The 20,370-nt window shown below is 43.0% G+C and overlaps 1 protein-coding gene across 4 annotated transcripts in view; it reads right to left on the reverse strand.

Moving 5' to 3' along the window:
* Positions 1-20,370, reverse strand: part of LOC132898492 (guanylate-binding protein 1-like) — a 53,098-nt gene that overhangs the window by 24,813 nt on the left and 7,915 nt on the right. For 2 of the 4 annotated variants that reach the window (XM_060940146.1, XM_060940148.1), the window contains exons 2-6: positions 17,210-18,194; positions 15,837-16,021; positions 15,177-15,410; positions 14,445-14,725; positions 11,098-11,310 (exon numbers count right to left, since the gene is read on the reverse strand). In XM_060940146.1, coding sequence (XP_060796129.1) covers positions 11,098-11,310; positions 14,445-14,725; positions 15,177-15,410; positions 15,837-16,021; positions 17,210-17,247 — 951 coding nt within the window. In that variant the 5' untranslated portion in view covers positions 17,248-18,194. Of the gene's footprint in view, positions 1-11,097; positions 11,311-14,444; positions 14,726-15,176; positions 15,411-15,836; positions 16,022-17,209; positions 18,195-20,258; positions 20,309-20,370 lie in introns of all 4 variants that reach the window. The other 2 variants (XM_060940152.1, XM_060940147.1) reach the window with 2 other exon arrangements.

Consider the following 20,370-nt stretch of genomic DNA (forward strand, 5'->3'; position numbering starts at 1 on the left):
TGTTAATCATCGATAGTTAAGGACTATCAGGGAGACCACTCCCAAGAGCCAGGCTATTTGCACTGATTGGCCAGTACAGGCCTCAACGTGTGGTGTCGGCTGCTATTTTACATTGTTTGCATGTCCTTTGCATTTGCGTTTGGCTTAATTAAAGTGTCTTGCAACTGGCAATTTGGGGTCTCTCCAGTTTATTGCGCTCCACACTTTTCACTTGGGTAGCACTTTTCTTTTTTTCATGCAATAAAACCTCGCGAAGGCGAAATAATTATTCCACGCAGTCGATACAACATTCTGTTGTGCTCAGCTGTGCCCATCCCTGACCCTAACCGGCCTGTTTTTGCACTTTTTGCACAAACTCCATACTCAGCCCAGACCACCCCCCCCCAACCCTGACCTGGCACTGCAGAATATGCAGGAGAAAAAGTGTGTTAACCCCCCCCCCCCACACACACACACAGACATACGCTTAAAATTGGTGTGTTTTTAAACTCATGATATGAAAAGGATATGCCTATGGTGTGTAGCCCAATTGGCGCAAGTGGTATTGCCTCTGTGCCGGTACTTTTGGCGGGTGGAGGGATAAAACTAAAAATGTATGAGAGATGGGTCTAACTGCATAGTTATGACAGATAATGCTTTTGTATTTTATGCATGACAATACTAACAGTTTATTTTTGTTCAGAGAAAACTGTTCCCATGAGACAGAATGACAAAAAAGCTAGGGTGGTTATGGAGACTATAATATGCTCAGAAATGAGGGAATTAGATGAAATTAAAGCCGCAAGCGGCCTCGACGGGCCCTCGCGCCAGCGGCCAAGGGGGGCGGGGGCATGCGTCCCTGCGAAATACCTTCCACAGCTTCTTCGGCAAGAGACATTACCACAAGGTAGTGGTGTGAAGGAAAAGCATTATGGAATTATTTACCAAAAACCCGTTTTGGAGCAATTGCGTCGGCCAAAAACAGCGCCCCCCATGGACGAAAATTCCCAAAATGTGGTATACATGACATGGGAGGTAGTAAGAGGGTGGCCGTGAAGTTTGACCAAATTTGAGGAAAGATTGGAATTTTTGCCCAAAAATAGCGCCCCCAGTGGCGAAATATCACAGAAAGTGGGTAACATGTCAGAAGCCCAATGAGTGATCTGCGTGTGAAGTATGAGCAGTTTTGAGCAAGTAGAAGATTTGTTATGAATTTTTAAGCATGTAAAATGTTGCTTTGAAAATTGATTGACGTATAACTTCTGAACGGTTTATGCCACGTGAAACGTATTTAGTACCTTTTGTCAGCCATGTCTGTAGATGATGTGTATCAATTTTGGTGACATTCCTATGAACGGTCCAGGAGGAGTTGCGCCGTCCTCGTGGCCATGCATTTCGCACAAAAGTGAAATCACCTCACTTCCTGTTGGGCGTGGCTAATGCATTGGCATTACATTTTTGTCCGGCTTAGTGAGATACATATGCGTACCAAATGGCATGCCACTACTACAAACTGCATGGCAACCAGGCACCTTAATGTGGGAGGCCAAAATCACAACGAGTTAGGGGGCGCTATAGAGGCCCTGAGGCCCGCCTGGATCTGGGCTTCTGGTTCTCAGTAGCGGTGGCAGTCTAAGAAAAAGGAGCCAAATTTCGTGCGTTGTCGACCATGGCAAGCGCCCCAATAAGGGTCTTGTAAAGAGTTTGCTTGCCAAGTTTGACAAATCAGAAGCTGCAATATCATTTTTGCCATAACCAGCACCCCCAGGGGCGAAAGTGCACAAAATTTGGCGTAGACGTCAGGTGAGCTATGAAGAGTTTGCGTATGAAGTTTGATGACAATTGAGTAAATAGAAGATGAGATATAGATTTTTGAAGAATAAATTTTTTGGTTTTTCCCATGTCAGAAGGTGGCGCTATGCTGTACATGAGCGATTATGAGTTGGAAAAATAAGTGTCTACAACAGCAACGTACTATCACAAGGTAGAGGTGTGAAGGAAAAGCATTATGGAATTATTTACCAAAAACCCGTTTTGGAGCAATTGCGTCGGCCAAAAACAGCGCCCCCCATGGACGAAAATTTCCAAAACGTGGTATACATGACATGGGAGGTAGTAACAGGGTGGCCGTGAAGTTTGACCAAATTTGAGGAAAGATTGGAATTTTTGCCCAAAAATAGCGCCCCCAGTGGCGAAATATCACAGAAATTGGGTAACATGTCAGAAGCCCAATGAGTGATTTGCATGTGAAGTATGAGCAGTTTTGACCAATCAGAAGATTTGTTATGAATTTTTAAGCATGTAAAATTTTGCATCGAAAATTGATTGACGTATAACTTCTGAACGGTTTATCCTACGTGAAACGTATTTAGTAACTTTTGTCAGCCATGTCTGTAGATGATGTGTATCAATTTTGGTGACATTCCTATGAACGGTCTAGGAGGAGTTGCGCCGTCTTCGTGGCCATGCATTTCGCACAAAAGTGAAATTACCTCACTTCCTGTTGGGCGTGGCTAATGCATTGGCATTACATTTTTGACCGGCTTAGTGAGATACATATGTCTACCAAATGGCATGCCACTACTACAAACTACATGGCACCCAGGCACCTTAATGCGGGAGGCCAAAATCACAACGACTTAGGGGGCGCTATAGAGGCCCGGAGCCCCGGCCAAGTTTGGGCTTCTGGTTCTGAGTAGCGGTGGCAATTCTCGGAACTGGTGCCAAATTTCGTGCGTTTTCGCCCATGGCAAGCGCCCCGAAAATGGCCCAACAGCGGAGAAAAATAAAGAAGAAGAAGAAGACGGAAGAAGAAGAAGAAGAAGAAGAAGACGGAAGAAGAATAATTAAAGCCGCAAGCGGCCTCGACGGGCCCTCGCGCCAGCGGCCAAAGGGGGCTGGGGCATGCGTCCCTGCGAAATACCTTCCACAGCTTCTGCGGCAAGAGACATTACTCCCACAATGGCGACAAAGCACAGAATTGGACACAAGGCAACAATAGGGTCTCGCACTGTACGGTGCCCGGGGACTAAAAATAATAATAATAATAATAATCCTTCAAAAACAATAGGGTCTCGCACTGTACGGTGCTCGGGCCCTAATATTAATAATAATAACTAGAAACTAGATACCAAGCAGGCACCTTAATGCGAGAGGCAAAAATCACAACACGTTAGGGGGCGCTATAGAGGCCCTGAGGCCCACCTGGATCTGGGCTTCTGGTTCTCAGTAGCGGTGGCAGTCTAAGAAAAAGGAGCGAAATTTCGTGCGTTGTCGACCATGGCAAGCAACCCCAATAAGGGTCTTGTAAAGAGTTTGCTTGCCAAGTTTGACAAATCAGAAGCTGCAATATCATTTTTGCCATAACCAGCCCCCCCAAGGGGCGAAAGTGCACAAAATTTGGCGTACATGTCAGGTGAGCTATGAAGAGTTTGCGTATGAAGCTTGATGACAATTGAGTAAAAATAGAAGATGAGATATAGATTTTTGAAGAATAAATTTTTTGGTTTTTCCCATGTCAGTAGGTGGCGCTATGCTGTACATGAGCGATTATGAGTTGGAGAAATAAGTGTCTACAACAGCAACGTACAATCACAAGGTAGTGGTGTGAAGGAAAAGCATTATGGAATTATTTACCAAAAACCCGTTTTGGAGCAATTGCGTCGGCCAAAAACAGCGCCCCCCATGGACGAAAATTCCCAAAATGTGGTAAACATGACATGGGAGGTAGTAAGAGGGTGGCCGTGAAGTTTGACCAAATTTGAGGAAAGATTGGAATTTTTGCCCAAAAATAGCGCCCCCAGTGGCGAAATATCACAGAAATTGGGTAACCTGTCAGAAGCCCAATGAGTGATGTGCGTGTGAAGAATGAGCAGTTTTGAGCAATTAGAAGATTTGTTATGAATTTTTAAGCATGTAAAATTCTGCATTGAAAATTGATTGACGTATAACTTCTGAACGGTTTACCCTACATGAAACGTATTTAGCAACTTTTGTCAGCCATGTCTGTAGATGATGTGTATCAATTTTGGTGACGTTCCTATGAACGGTCTAGGAGGAGTTGCGCCGTCTTCGTGGCCATGCATTTCGCACAAAAGTGAAATTACCTCACTTCCTGTTGGGCGTGGCTAATGCATTGGCATTACATTTTTGTCTGGCTTAGTGAGAAACATATGCGTACCAAAGGGCATGCCACCACTACAAACTACATGGCAACCAGGCACCGTAATGCGAGAGGCAAAAAACACAACACGTTAGGGGGCGCTGTAGAGGCCCCGAGGCCCGCCTGGATCTGGGCTTCTGGTTCTCAGTAGCGGTCGGAGTACAAGAAAAAGGGGCAAAATTTCGAGCGTTGTCGACCATGGCAAGCGCCCCAATAAGGGTCTTGTAAAGAGTTTGCTTGCCAAGTTGGACAAATCAGAAGCTGCAATATCATTGTTGCCATAACCAGCACCCCAAGTGGCGAAAGTGCACAAAATTTGGCTTAAGTGTCAGGTGAGCTATGAAGAGTTTGCGTATGAAGTTTGATGACAATTGAGTAAATAGAAGATGAGACATAGATTTTTGAAGAATAAATTTTTTGTTTTTTCCCATGTCAGTAGGTGGCGCTATGCTGTACATGAGCGATTATGATATGGAAAAATAAGTGTCTACAACAGCAACGTACTATCACAAGGTAGTGGTGTGAAGGAAAAGCATTATGGAATTATTTACCAAAAACCCGTTTTGGAGAAATTGCGTCGGCCAAAAACAGCGCCCCCCATGGACGAAAATTCCCAAAATGTGGTATACATGACATGGGAGGTAGTAAGAGGGTGGCCGTGAAGTTTGACCAAATTTGAGGAAAGATTGGATTTTTTGCCCAAAAATAGCGCCTCCAGTGGCGAAATATCACAGAAATTGGGTACCATGTCAGAAGTCCAATGCGTGATTTGCGTGTGAAGTATGAGCAGTTTTGAGCAATTAGAAGGTTTGTTATGAATTTTTAAGCATGTAAAATTTTGAAGTGAAAATTGATTGACGCATAACTTCTGAACGGTTGATCCTACGTGAAACGTATTTAGTAACTTTTGTCAGCCATGTCGGTAGATGATGTGTATCAATTTTGGTGACATTCCTATGAACGGTCTAGGAGGAGTTGCGCCGTCTTCGTGGCCATGCATTTCGCACATAAGTGAAATTACCTCACTTCCTGTTGGGCGTGGCTAATGCATTGGCATTACATTTTTGTCCGCCTTAGTGAGATACAGATGCCTACCAAATGGCATGCCACTACTACAAACTATATGGCAACCAGGCACCTTAATGCGGGAGGCCAAAATCACAACGACTTAGGGGGCGCTATAGAGGCCCTGAGCCCCGGCCAAGTTTGGGCTTTTGGTTCTGAGTAGCGGTGGCAATTCTCGGAACTGGTGCCAAATTTCGTGCGTTTTCGCCCATGGCAAGCGCCCCGAAAATGGCCCAACAGCGGAGAAAAATAAAGAAGAAGAAGAAGACGGAAGAATAATAATAGTGAACTCTTACAAGAACAATAGGGCCTTCGCCCATAGGGCTCGGGCCCTAATAATAGTGAACTCTTACAAGAACAATAGGGCCTTCGCCCATAGGGCTCGGGCCCTAATTAGAGGATAGCCCTCAAAGTACTTTTAAGAGGCTGATGCCATGCGCCCTCATGAAAACACAAATAGGCTACATGAATATCACAGAACCATAACACCATCATTATTAGCCTCACTGTTAAACCCAGGCGCACTCACACACACACACATTCCATGAACATTTAAAAAATGCCACTTGCACTTTACGAGTGTGTATGTGTGTGGGATGAGAGTTTGTGTGTTGTGTACCATATGTATATTGTTTTAGCATTTAAGTTGCACATCTGCAGTCTGGTGAAACGCAATTTCAATCATCTGTGTAATGAAAATTATATAGAAGAATTAACAATTAAAGCCGCAAGCGGCCTCGACGGGCCCTCGCGCCAGCGGCCAAGGGGGGCGGGGGCATGCGTCCCCGCGAAATACCTTCCACAGCTTCTTCGGCAAGAGGCATTACTCCCACAATGGCGACAAAGCACAGAATCGGACACAGAGTACACGGTGCGCTGAGATGTTGTCATGGACAGAAAATTTTATGCCATGGCTTCCCAACCAAATTAATGTATTTACCTCATCAGTCACCAAGCTATAGCTACATAGGATTGTCTTCTGTTAGACATCTATTAGTCTGTATGTAACGCTACAACACTTGCTCCCGACTGCCTACCCATTCCCCACAAGTCATGTGTGTGTAAGGCAACCAAAACAACATACTCCTGGTGCCTCATGATTGTAAACACCTCTCCTGCAACTGATACAGCGCAATGAGCGCCCCCAGTGGTGAAAGTTCACCAAATTTGGTATTCATGTCAAGGGACCTATGAAGAGTTGTTGTGTCAAGTTTGATTAAGTTTGACCAATCAGAAGCCGAGATATAAAATGTTGCCTGAAAACAGCGCCCCCAGTGGCAAAAGTTTACAAAATTTGGGAGATATGTCAGGTGACGTGTTAAGAGTGTGCGTATCAAGTTTGATCAAGATTGAGTAAATAGAAGATGAGATATTGATTTTTGAAGAAAAAATGTTTTGGTTTTTCCCATGTCAGTAGGTGGCGCTATGCTGTACATGAGCGATTATGAGTTGGAAAAATAAGTGTCTACAACAGCAACGTACTATCACAAGGTAGTGGTGTGAAGGAAAAGCATTATGGAATTATTTACCAAAAACCCGTTTTGGAGCAATTGCGTCGGCCAAAAACAGCGCCCCCCATGGACGAAAATTCCCAAAATGGGGTATACATGACATGGGAGGTAGTAAGAGGGTGGCCGTGAAGTTTGACCAAATTTGAGGAAAGATTGGATTTTTTGCCCAAAAATAGCGCCCCCAGTGGCGAAATATCACAGAATTTGGGTAGCATGTCAGAAGCCCAATGAGTGATTTGCGTGTGAAGTATGAGCAGTTTTGAGCAATTAGAAGATTTATGAATTTTTAAGCATGTAAAATTTTGCATTGAAAATTGATTGACGTATAACTTCTGAACGGCTTATCCTACGTGAAACGTATTTAGGAACCTTTGTCAGCCATGTCTGTAGATGATGTCTATCAATTTTGGTGACATTCCTATGAACGGCCTAGGAGGAGTTGCGCCGTCTTCGTGGCCATGCATTTCGCACAAAAGTGAAATTACCTCACTTCCTGTTGGGCGTGGCTAATGCATTGGCATTACATTTTTGTCCGGCTTAGTGAGATACATAAGCGTACCAAATGGCATGCCACTACTACAAACTACATGGCAACCAGGCACCTTTATGCGGGAGGGCAAAATCACAACGACTTAGGGGGCGCTAAAGAGGCCCTGAGGCCCGCCTGGATCTGGGCTTCTCGTTGTCAGTAGCGGTGGCAGTCTAAGAAAAAGGAGCCAAATTTCGTGCGTTGTCGACCATGGCAAGCGCCCCAAAAAGGGTCTTGTAAAGAGTTTGCTTGCCAAGTTTGACAAATCAGAAGCTGCAATATCATTTTTGCCATAACCAGCACCCCCAGGGGCGAAAGTGCACAAAATTTGGCGTATATGTCAGGTGAGCTATGAAGAGTTTGCGTATGAAGTTTGATGACAATTGAGTAAATAGAAGATGAGATATAGATTTTTGAAGAATATATTTTTTGGTTTTTCCCATGTCAGTAGGTGGCGCTATGCTGTACATGAGCAATTATGAGTTGGAAAAATAAGTGTCTACAACAGCAACGTACTATCACAAGGTAGTGGTGTGAAGGGAAAGCATTATGGAATAATTTACCAAAAACCCGTTTTGGAGAAATTGCGTCGGCCAAAAACAGCGCCCCCCATGGACGAAAATACCCAAAATGTGGTATACATGACATGGGAGGTAGTAAGAGGGTGGCCGTGAAGTTTGACCAAATTTGAGGAAAGATTGGATTTTTCGCCCAAAAATAGCGCCCCCAGTGGCGAAATATCACAGAAATTGGGTAACATGTCAGAAGCCCAATGAGTGATGTGCCTGTGAAGTATGAGCAGTTTTGAGCAACTAGAAGATTTGTTATGAATTTTTAAGCATGTAAAATTTTGCATCGAAAATTGATTGACGTATAACTTCTGAACGGTTTATGCTACGTGAAACGTATTTAGTAACTTTTGTCAGCCATGTCTGTAGATGATGTCTATCAATTTTGGTGACATTCCTATGAACGGTCTAGGAGGAGTTGCGCCGTCTTCGTGGCCATGCATTTCGCACAAAAGTGAAATTACCTCACTTCCTGTTGGGCGTGGCTAATGCATTGGCATTACATTTTTGTCCGGCTTAGTGAGATACATATGCGTACCAAATTGCATGCCACTACTACAAACTACATGGCAACCAGGCACCTTAATGCGGGAGACCAAAATCACAACGACTTAGGGGGCGCTATAGAGGCCCTGAGCCCCGGCCAAGTTTGGGCTTTTGGTTCTGAGTAGCGGTGGCAATTCTCGGAACTGGCGCCAAATTTGGTGCGTTTTCGCCCATGGCAAGCGCCCCGAAAATGGCCCAACAGCGGAGAAAAATAAAGAAGAAGAAGAAGAAGAAGAAGACGGAAGAATAATAATAGTGAACTCTTACAAGAACAATAGGGCCTTCGCCCTATAGGGCTCGGGCCCTAATAAAAGTTCAGTACGACTACTACTACTACTACACACACACACACACACACACAGTCTCACCATGAAGCCCTTTAGTCCGGGAGCCAAAGGCCCAAATTTGGCTGAACCTGGCTTCGTCGGTTAAAGGTTTTTTTTTTGCTGTTTGTTGTTGTCCAAGGTCTACTCATTAAGATAAGAGAGGGTGCCCGGTGATATCCCTTGGGCAATTCCGGATATTGGCCCTTTATTGTTGGATGTGCTGCAGTCATAGCCTAAATTCTGACATTTTGACATTCTTCACTTTATGTTCACCAAAGTCTATATATCATACTTATTTTTGTGTTTGTTAACATAATAGGATGAGTTTAAGGCCTGGGGGTGGGGTTCCAGCCATGGTTGGGGGTGTGGCCATGCAATTGGGGGCGGGGCTTATACAAAAAAGCCCTTTATTACTCTATTACTTTGGTTGTTAATGCGAGCCTTAAATTATTAGGCATACACTCCATTGTCATCCTTGTGTTTACTTCTGCAGGGGCATATGAGGGACACAATTAGCTAATTCAAGCCAACTTGTGTAGCTATCTTGCTAACTCTGTCAATCACACTGCCCCCAAAAGATCACAGCACGCATAAGCTAAGCAGAGAAACTATTTGACTGTAATCATGAAAGAGCAGTGACATGTACTCACTGCTCACCAGTGAACTAGACCCATAGTTTCACAACACTGGCTAGCACACCCAACTCTCACCTAGTAAATGCTAGTCACTGATTTTTTTAAGCTAATACATTAAGCTAATAGATTGCTTATTTTAACGATATTGACTGTTGAAATAGTAATGTCCCTGGTTCCCTAGTAAAATTCAGGGCATTGTCCCCGATTATCATCTCAAAAGTCTGTTAACCTTACCCTCACCCCCACTCCAAACCACACTGCTTGTGGACTGAGAGTCATGTGCACTAGCCAGTCCACTGACTAGCACGACTTTTAAAACGTTGGGCAGTAAGGTTTCCTTAAGCTAATACATTAAGCTAATAGATTGCTTATTTTTACGATATTGACTGTTGAAATAGTAATGTTCCTGGTTCTCTAGTAAAATTCAGGGCATTGTCCCCGATTCACCCTCACTCCAAACCACACTGCTCTTCCACTGACTAGCACGACTTTTAAAACGTTGGGGAGTAAGGTTTACTTAACATTCTCCTCTGTACTAGCTGGCATCCAGTACATAAGCATATTTTTACAGACACTAAGCAATGGCAAAGGGTTTAGAGGGTTTTTTTTTTTTCATCTGAACTCTTAGTTCTTTCCTTAAATAGTTTTTGTGTTTTGTGTGTGTGTTTGCATACTGTATGTAATTATTTTACATAATTATTGTTCATTAGTGTGTGTGCATGTGTGTGCATGCATGCATGCATGCATACACGTACATGCTTTATGTACTGTAGTTCTTGTATCAAAATTGTTAATTTTGCAAATTTATGAAAGGGTCAATTACACGTTTGACTAATTTGAATGACAGTAAAGCGTGAATACTGTACAGCCAATTTGGTTAATTGAAAATCAGTATCTTTTGCTATTCTTGTGTGTGTGCGCGCATGCTGTATATGCCATTTTTCATGCTTGATATATTGCATACTGTAGTTTTACATAGTGGATCACTGGTGTGAATGTATATGCATGCTGTATATATTTCTATTTCATGATGTATATACAGTAGTTCTTTTACATAGTGGATCACTGGTGTGAGTGTATGCATGCTGTATATAGTTCTATTGCATGCTGTAGTTCTTTTACATAGTGGATCACTGGTGTGAGTGTATACATGCTGTATATAGTTCGTTTACATAGTGGATCATTGGTGTGAGTGTATGCATGCTGTATATAGTTCTTTTACATAGTTATTGGTCATTAGTGTGTGTGTGTGTGTGTGTGTGTGTGTGTGTGTGTGTGTGTGTGTGTGTGTGCATGCTGTATATAGTTCTTTTGCATGCTGTATAGTTCTTACATAGATATTGATCATTATTTTGTATTAACTGTAGAGTTTATGTAATACTTGTATAAAAATCGCTAATTTGGAAAAGTTATGAAAGGGTTAATTAATCCACATTTGATGTATTTGAATGACAAATATAGAGAAAAATGTGAATACCTATCAGATACAGCCAACTTGGTGCATTTAATATCAGTATTTACACTGATATTATTTTTTTTGTATTTTCTTCCATTATTTGGGCATATAGGGCATTAAAGGGTTAATATATTAAATTGCCCAAGGGATATCACCGGGCACCCTCTTAAATCTTGAAGAGCTACCTCAAATCTATAAGATAAAGCAAAAAAAAAAAAAAACTTTAACCAAAAATTCCGGGTCCGACCCCATGGCTCCCGGACTACTTGTGTTTCTCGTTCTTGTACTTGCAAACACACACAAACACAAACTGTCTCACCATGAGGCCCATGCGTTTCTCGTTCCTGTAGTTGCGTTCTCCATCCTGCAGGGCGGCAGTGAGGCGCTGGTATCCTCCGGATCCCAGGAATTTCTTCTCCCTCAACTTCCTCTCCAGCGGAGCAAACACACGCTGCAGCGCACGCTCACACACACGCCGAGACTCCGCACGGTTCTCCTCACACAGCCGTTCAAACTGCTCGTACACACTTTTCTGTGTGCACACACACACACAAGCTAGGTTTAGTAAGATGGTAGGACAGGAGGATACAAAAGAAAATATATACACACTGTAGCTTCTGGGCGTTATTGTACCGTGTGTGTGTCAAAAGAATTTACAGACACTTTATTCTATTTCCTAGGAGGAAACACTGCTTTCATCAGACCATTCTGTTCTCTGATCCGCTGTCTGAGGCAAAGCCCTTTTTAGACTAGGTCAGAATTGCAAAAAGGGGCTTAAATAAGGAGTTGCAGGCATTTGTGAGTAAAAGTTGGCAAACAAACTTTTCTAAAGGTATTTTTTGCGCTGAATCCATTTTTGCTGTTTGCCAAGCTGTATCTCATACGTGGAGCCCAGTAGAGGGCACATTTGCATATAATTTGCATATTTCGAGTATTTCAATATAAAACTCTTCAATGTTGTACAGTATGAAAAAAGTAAAATAGCAGAAAGTTGCATATACCTCTTGGCTAAATAAGTACCAAATTTGGCTTCAATTGGGTGAAAGGAACTCTCAAAAACAGACTTTAGGTAGTGTGGAGTATGATACCTTCCTTCTGCTGCTATGAGGTCACTCATACTAGCAAGATGGACTGAAAGGACCTGGTCATATTTTGAAGCTGCCAGTATTCGATCACTCATGTTCAGTGTTGTGACCATGGAAACTTTAAACTTTGAGTTCACTTCCTGGCAGAACATGCAGGCATCCCAATTCATGGTTGCAACAGAACTCCTTGTCATTGTTGGTAGTGTTCTTGCTCTCTTGCTTGGACCAGCACCTTCATCCAGATCTGCAGAACTGTCACAGGATTTTTGTTGCAGCCTAGAAATGTGGTTTTTACTGGTAAACGAAGCATAGCACATACGGTGCCAGAAGACATTCTGTATGTTCTGAACAAGAAGCACTCTTTGGATAGCATCTCTGTAATTAGTGTCGTGAAGCCTTTTTCTGTCTTCTGCAGCTGCTTTTAATGTGAGAAGGTCCTGTTCAGTTGCTTTGAATACCTGATCTCTCTTGGACTCTCTGCATATAATGCAGGCATCCAATGGTATTGACTGGTCTAGCTTCAAGCTACACACAGCTTCCATAATGATGTTCTTACAATCTGACAGACTTCATGGATGATCTTACCGACAGAAATATTTCAAATGCTACCAGAAATGTTGGCTTATATAGCTCTTTGGATAGAGTTTTATGGTGATGAACTAGGGCTGGGCGATATGGAGGAAAAACATATCTCGATTTCTTCTATATCTTGATATACGATATATATCTCGATATTTTCAAATCCCCCTAAATAAATAAAAAATAAGTAAAACTTCTGCTAGTAGGGACAGAACTGTATCAGTTTTTAAACTGCTGTGGGACAAAACTGTCTGTGCTGCTGCTCCGCAGTAAGATGTTTGCCTACTGCAGCATGGGCGATTGAAGCACGGGCAGTCTGAGTGAAGTCGCTGGAGTAGCCAACCGAAGGCATGCAGTGGAAATATGTGAAAACGCAATCAAGTAAATGCTACTTATCTTTCAACTAACAGTGTTTTGAGGTGTTACAGAGTGATAGGGTGACCAAACCTCTGTAATTCCAAAAAGTAATTTTTTTTCTCGATTAATTCGACATCTCAAAATCCATATCGAGATACTTGTCCATCTCGATACATCTTAAATATCAATATATTGCCCAGCCCTATGATTAGCAATATTTAAACACTGTATGGAAATAGAAATGATGGCAAAAAGTGATTTTATTTTGAATTAAAGTTCTTGTGGATAAGTTTGAAGTTAATTTACAAACTCTGATGTGATGGCATCCTCAATGAAATGACTCAGGAATGTAAGATTTTCTATTTGTCTGCTTGAAATATAGGGATAAAAGAAGACATATTCAGGACAACAATAAGAAATGAAAGTGCAATTGTCCTTGTCACATACAAGTACCATAATTCTCACTACAAATAAACCTCCTAGACTTGATCATTATTGTTGTACATGATGTAAAATAAAAAAAACGGAATTTACTGAAATTTTAGAGGTTGTCTTAGATTTTGTGCTCTACAGACTTCCACATAAGAGATACAGCTTGGCAAACAGCAAAAATGGATTCAGCACAAAAAATACTTTTAGAAAAGTTTGTTTGCCAACTTTTACTCAAAAATGCCTGGGGGTGTCACATTATCTGAAAATCGACCTAGTCTATTTATGTGGTCAACAAGGTTATCCATCATTCTGATACTAAGCAGAACACTTCTAGCTTGTGAATGGAGGGAAGTAACCATTCTCTAACTTTTGGGAGTAGTACAGGAAACAGATGTCCTGCACTAACAAAAGAAGGAAACCAAAGAAATCTTTTACTTCATGATAACTCATACGATGCAAAGCTTATAATTATCTTCATATTTAGTAAGATGGTAGGACAGGAGGATACAAAAGTATGAATTATAGTCATGTGCAGGTATATACACACAGGGTCTCCAAATAAAATGAATACACTGCAGCCCCTTGGCCTTATTGTACAGTATATATACACAGGGTCTCCAAATAAAATATATACACACTGTAGCTTCTTGGCCTAATTGTACCGTATGTGTGTCAAAAGAATTTACAGACACGTTATTCTATTGTCAAACCTCAATCTGATGTCTAAAGTCTGCACTATGAGACCTGCAACTGTCTCTGAAAATTAAGGCACCTATTGAAAGTAAATGCACAAAATCTCAAGAGAGAATTGAGTGAGATTCACACTGTCAGCATTGTCTGGACGAGAATGAATTCTCAGTTTGAGAACAGGTGGTGACAAAACACTAAAATCCGTACATTCTATTACATTTTTGAAACGCCTACTTTGCAATAACTTAAAGTGTAATTTTTTTTTTGTTGTTGTCAGACCATTTATTTTCATATTATTGTTATGGTAGGTGTGTAGGTGTGTGTGTGTGTGTGTTTAAAATTAGCACATTTTCCCCTTAAAATGCTTCAATTCTGAATGGAGTATTGAAATCTGACACATCATTGCATTCAGTTTTTATTCACAATTTGTACAATTTGTCCCAAGTTTTTTGGAATCTGATTTTGAATGATGCCGTGTGTGTGAATGCAGTGTGTGTGTGTGTGTGTGTGCGCGCGTGTGTACCATGAGCTGCAGCTGGTGCTTCTGTTGGCTGTCATTGAAGGAAGAATTGGTGAAGATGCTGATGGCTTCTGTGCTGGCATTAGAGTGGATCTTGGACAGCTCCTCCTGTGTCTCGGAGGGCAATCGCACCCAGCGCTGCATCTCTCTCTGGTAGTGGGCCAGAGCCTCTTCCACGGCCCGCCCGTTGTGGATCAGCGCCAGTGACTCCACAGCGCTGTCCAGACACGGCACCTTGCCACTGCGGATCGCCTCCACGTACGTCTCTGCCAGGCAGCCCAGCACTGCAACACACACACACACACACACACACACACACACACACACACACACACACAGCAGTGAAATACTAAGCATACACAAATACTACAATATTTACGGTTGCTGTACAAAAATGCTACAATAACTACGTCTGCTGTGCCTAATTCCGTATGTCATTATTGTCTGGGCATTTAGCCAATTATTGATGGAGCAATGATGCTGCATTAGTTATGGTGTAATAGTGGGGGGTAAGTCAGTGTGGATGCACGACACTGCTGACGGGGATACCGTACAGATTCATGTCAAAAATCCCGAACTATCCCTTAGTCTCACTGTACTGTGTAGTGTACAATGACAAAAAGCCTTTCTAATCTTATGCTATTCTATTCTACATGTATAAGTGATGGTGTATGAGAGATGATGTATTAGTTATTGTGTAATAGTGGTGACATTTTTGTAATTGGCAATACCCACTCCTGCCAGTGACTCCCAGACCGCCCCTCATGGTTTTGGGCTGGGCCTCGTCGAAGATATAGTTGCAGAATTTATTGGCCTCGTCAACAAAGCTCTCGTCCAGGTCTTTGATCGTCAGCTCCTCCATCCTCTGCAGGTTTTTGGCGTTTGCTGGCCGCTCCAACACAAAGCAGCGCCGCACCGTGAAGAAATTCCTCAGGCCCTGCCGCACCTGGTTGTGCCGCCCTTGCTGTCCTGATCAACACAAATGAAAGCAATAAAATGCACAATCTCTTCCAAAATGGGGTAGTGTAGATACGTACATATGGAATGCTACTTTACTTTCTTTTTATTTCTTTATTATTTCCTTTTACCTGAAACTTTGTCTTATGCTTTTATTCTTGTGAAGCACATTGAACTGCCTTTGTGTATGAAATGTGCTATACAAATAAACTTGCCTTGCCTTGTGTGCAGGTCCGCTGACAGCTTTGGCCAGGCCCAGGGCAAAGTCATTTGAAAGGGCCCCCCTTCCTGACAAATACAATGTAATGAGAACCCAATTCTGGGCCCCCTCACACCCTGGGCCCAGGACTACTTGCCCCTTTGTCCCCCACTGTCGGCTTACCTGGCTCTGTGTGTGGTTGATGGAATACTCTGTGTGTGTGTGTGCGCGCGTGTAACCTGGATTGATCTTGAGTGCGTTCTCCAGATACTCGTCAGCAGAGATGGGTTGGCCATTCAGCTTCAGCTCCAGAATGAAGTCTCTGACAGTCCAGACGAAGGAGGGGAAGACACGCATCAGCTCCGTGCTCTGGCTGTACTCGATGCTCTTCACCTGGATGTGCTTCGTCAGCTCCGTCACGTAACTGAGGGGGGCGCTGTTGAGGAACATAACTCGCCAACACAACACTACACCACAGTTAAAGCTAACGCTACACCACTCTCACAGCTACACCACTACACCACATTCACAGCTAACAATACACCAAACTCAAAGCTAACCCTAGCTAATGCTGCTTCAAAGCTAGTGCTAGCTATTACCACAACACTACACCACACTGAGGCTCAAAAGATGAGTCTCAATTTCCTTAAGTTGTTTCCTCTGGCTCCCATCGATGACGTGTCAACATGATATTTTTTGGTTCAATATGAGTATTGCCAAAATTTTTGATCTACAAATAGCTCTTTAAAGGGGGTGGGGCATTGTTTTATATTCGCGGACTAGACAAAACACCTAACCCTACACTGCTCCAGGTTGTAACCATACCCTGTAATAACTGTAAGTCGCTTTGGGTTAAAAAGCCTCAGCTAAGTGTAATGTAATGTAATCAAAGCTAGGAACAAAAGAACAACAAAAGGTTTTTCCCCCAAGGGCCATAACCACCTAAAGCCATCCCCTTTCTGCTTCATTCCTTTTGCAGTATAGGGTCTGGGGACGCAGAGCTGGGAGTGACTTTCCATGTAGAAAACCTGTCTACCCAATAAGCAACGGACAGATTCGGGGGTGGGCGCAAATGACGATGATGCCAAATGATGTCGGGTGCATAACATAACATACGTCATGGGCAACGGTTAGTGTTTGAGTGAGAGCGGGTCCAATCGTTTCAAACCAGAGCTGAGTTTACTCCTCCCACCAAAAAATGCTACAGCGCACCACATCCCCAGACCCTATACTGCGAATGGAAAGAAGCATAAAGGGGATGACACTACAACACTACACCACATTTCGGAGCAACTGTTAGCTAATGCCCCACCACACTCACAGTTGATGCTAGCTAACGCTACAACACTACACCACATTGTGCAGCTATTGTTAGCTAATCCCCGACCACACTGACCGCTAACGCTACAAAACTACACCACACCACATTGTGCAGCTATTGTTAGCTAATCCCCCACCACACTGACCGCTAACGCTAGCTAACGCTACAACACTACACCACATTTTGCAGCTATTGCCAGTTAATGGCCCACCTCACTTACAGCTGTAACGGCATTCACAGCAAAAAAATACTTTGCAGTAGTGGTGCGTGTGTGCGCGTGTGTGTGGATACTGTAGTTTCTCCAGGGCATTGTTGTCAATGGTGCCCATGCTGTTGTAGACCAGAGTAGACCCCGAAGCCGTTTGTTTTCAGGATAATGGCTGGCTGATGAAATTATTGGCTGGCTAGCTGACTCAGCCAAAACCTTAATGGCTGCTGCAGCCACCAAAATGTTTATGGCTACAAATGGCTGATACTGGACGTCACTGTGTGGCATATATCCGGGCGAACGGATCAAACAAATGGGGGGAATAAATAGCAAATTACCACAGGTCCCCTGGTCTCTTACTTCATTGTAAATATAAATCTAGCAAGATTGTAGTTCAATGCTAATAATAAGCTAATCTGGATTGTTCGAGGAAGGCATCTAGCTATCTACTCTCACTAGCAATGACCAGTGAAGGACTGGCAGCTATCTTACTATGATGAAAGTAGAGTGGTGGAGTACTTTTTTTTTTATCAATCTCGAAGTATGTGAAACAAACAAACAAAAAAAATACCTTTACACTTTCCCTCAGCAGCGGCAAAGAATGCAGCCATCTCGTCGATATCGGAGTCGATTGATGCTCTGGGTGGGTTCCCGGGTTCCCCAGTGTATCGTGGTAACGGTGTGAGGGGCGGGAAGCCAGACAGGTAGTCACAACGGCAAGCTTGTGGTGGCTCTCTGTGCTGTGATATCAGTTCTAAATCTCTACAGTGTATGCCTATACGTCTCTATTGTGTTACTACTAGTGTGTACAGTTGATCATGTTTGTGTCACTTTTCTTGTAGCTCATGATGTGGATAAACCCATTATTTGATGTACACAATTCTTAGTGGCTCAGCCAAATTTTATTAGATAGCGGCTCAAATTGGCTTACAAAATTATTGGCTGGCGGCGGCTCAAATTCTAAATGGCGGTTTTAGCGGCGCCTGGCGGCGGCTTCGGGGTCTAGACCAGAGTGCTGCTGAGCAGAACAGCCAGACAGAAAATCCACGTGTCATGCCTCTCATCGCCCTGAAAACACACAGAACACAATGCCTTTGAAATACCTTGCCTTTAAAAGAATGCAGCACTGCTCCTTTAAGAAACCAGTGATCATGCCGTCAATGCATGTTTACAGTAGAAATACCTTGCCTTTAAAAGAATGCAGCACTGCCCCTTTAAGAGAGCGCTGGTCATGCAGTTCAGGCATGTTTACAGTAGATGTGTTATTTGAAGCCATTGCGGAGGTTACTCTTCTATACAGTCACACTGTTAAAGTCTATTATTGAAAGTCTATGTTGCTGTTGTGTGGGAATGTAAATGTAAATGCCCTTCTTTGCCTTTGTGAAGACTTTGTAAAGACTACTTTGTTAAGACCAAGTATACAGACAGATTGAGTAGAAAAGGCCACACTCTCTATCTTATTCTCTTTACAGAAACGATTAATGCACCATGTCCAATGTCATGTGATGTAATGTAAAGGATGAAAAGAAGCAAGATTTTAACATGAACAGGTGGTCATGATGTCATGATTACTTAGGGTGACCACCTGCTCATAAGCCCAAGGTGGGACAAGGGGTATGTTTTTGAGGGACAATGTGGGACGCCGCGCCGGCTGCTGGAAGACTCACAGATAGTGGTTTACCCATTTCTAGCACATACTACCTTACATGGTATATCAATAATACCCTAATCTGCTGTTATTGGTGATGTATGGTCATGAACAGGCCACCAAATGTGTGGTTTTTTTTAATAAACATTCATAATATTTTGACCATTCAATTATGACTTGACAGACACACTTCCACTTATGATTTACTGAAGCTACTCAATTTTATTTATTTTCCATTACAATTTATTCACTTTAAATCAATCATAATATAATATTGAGTCTGAGGCTTTGCAGTGCATCAGTACAGCAGGAATAGTGACAAGTCTCCATTTAGTTTTCAGTGGATTAACAGGAATTGTCGTGGCTCAGCACCACAGAAACAGTAGAAAAAAAGGCCTGCCCGATATGATATTGCGTGTTGGACAGTGTGATACACACTCGTCACCTCTGCCGCAGTCACTTTGTCAGCTAGAGAGTCGTTTTTAGGTCGGAGGAAAGCATCCATAGATTTAGACGTTTCTTTCTGTTGCACACGTTTCTTGTGAGTCTCCGCGAGCCTGTGTCGTTTCACATCGTATTCCCCGCCATGTCCGATTGAGAAAGATGTTTTGCAAAGGTCACAAAAAGCCCTCTCGGTATCCCCCTCAACCCCTTTCAGCCACAAATATTCATTTTCCCACTCTTTCCTGTACATACACCTTCTCTTTTTAACTGGAGGTGGCGGTGCCTCACCTGCCATCTCCCCGGTACCTTTCTCCATTTTTTAATATGAAAGCAATGCATGCGTTGCACCTGCGTCCCTCGTCACTGTCTGTGCACGTGAGTGCGGTGTCATGGCAACAACAAAAAGTTGACAACAACCAGTCAGTTGTGAGGGGTGTGTGTGTGGTTTTGTTCTACAGTGGCGACGGTGGTGTGCTGAAATGTCAAGTAATATTCGTTTGGCTGCCTGGGTGGCCCGGGGAGAGCGACATCCCCCTCAGCAAGCATCGATTATGCGGGACACGTTCTGAATTTGCGGGACGCATAAATTCAGCTTCAAATGCTGTACGCGCACGCGCTATGCGGGACAGGTGGTCACCCTATGATTACTGCAAGCTTGGGTGCACATAAGTGAACCAAAACAAATGAAGTGAACCAAAAGAAATTAGATACCAATGATTAGATATCAATGCAGTCAAAATAATAAACCAGAATACCAATAATATAACCGAAGTCTACAGACTAAAGCACTTACAAACATGTCGTTAAGAAAGAAGTTCAGACATACATTAACACAAAAATAACATGCAAGATTCAAGTCCTCATTCATCCCATTGGCAACCAAGTTCATGAATGCAGGGACATTCGCTCTGAAGCAGTGTTTTATCCAGGTCCCAACCTCGCCTTTTTGCAAAGTGTTATTGCACGCCCACAAAACAAGGTCCTCATATGTCCTACAATTACCATAACCACACACACACACCCACATACAACACACACACCTTATCCACATCTCCCAATCCTTCAGTGTCCAGCAACACCAGTGTGTGTCCTGTGTGACCAAACCACAAAACAAAAAAAAGTTATCTACGGTTTTCACACTGGAGTCGAGGT

This window comes from Neoarius graeffei, chromosome 14 (assembly GCF_027579695.1).
Source record: "Neoarius graeffei isolate fNeoGra1 chromosome 14, fNeoGra1.pri, whole genome shotgun sequence".
NCBI lineage: Eukaryota > Metazoa > Chordata > Actinopteri > Siluriformes > Ariidae > Neoarius > Neoarius graeffei.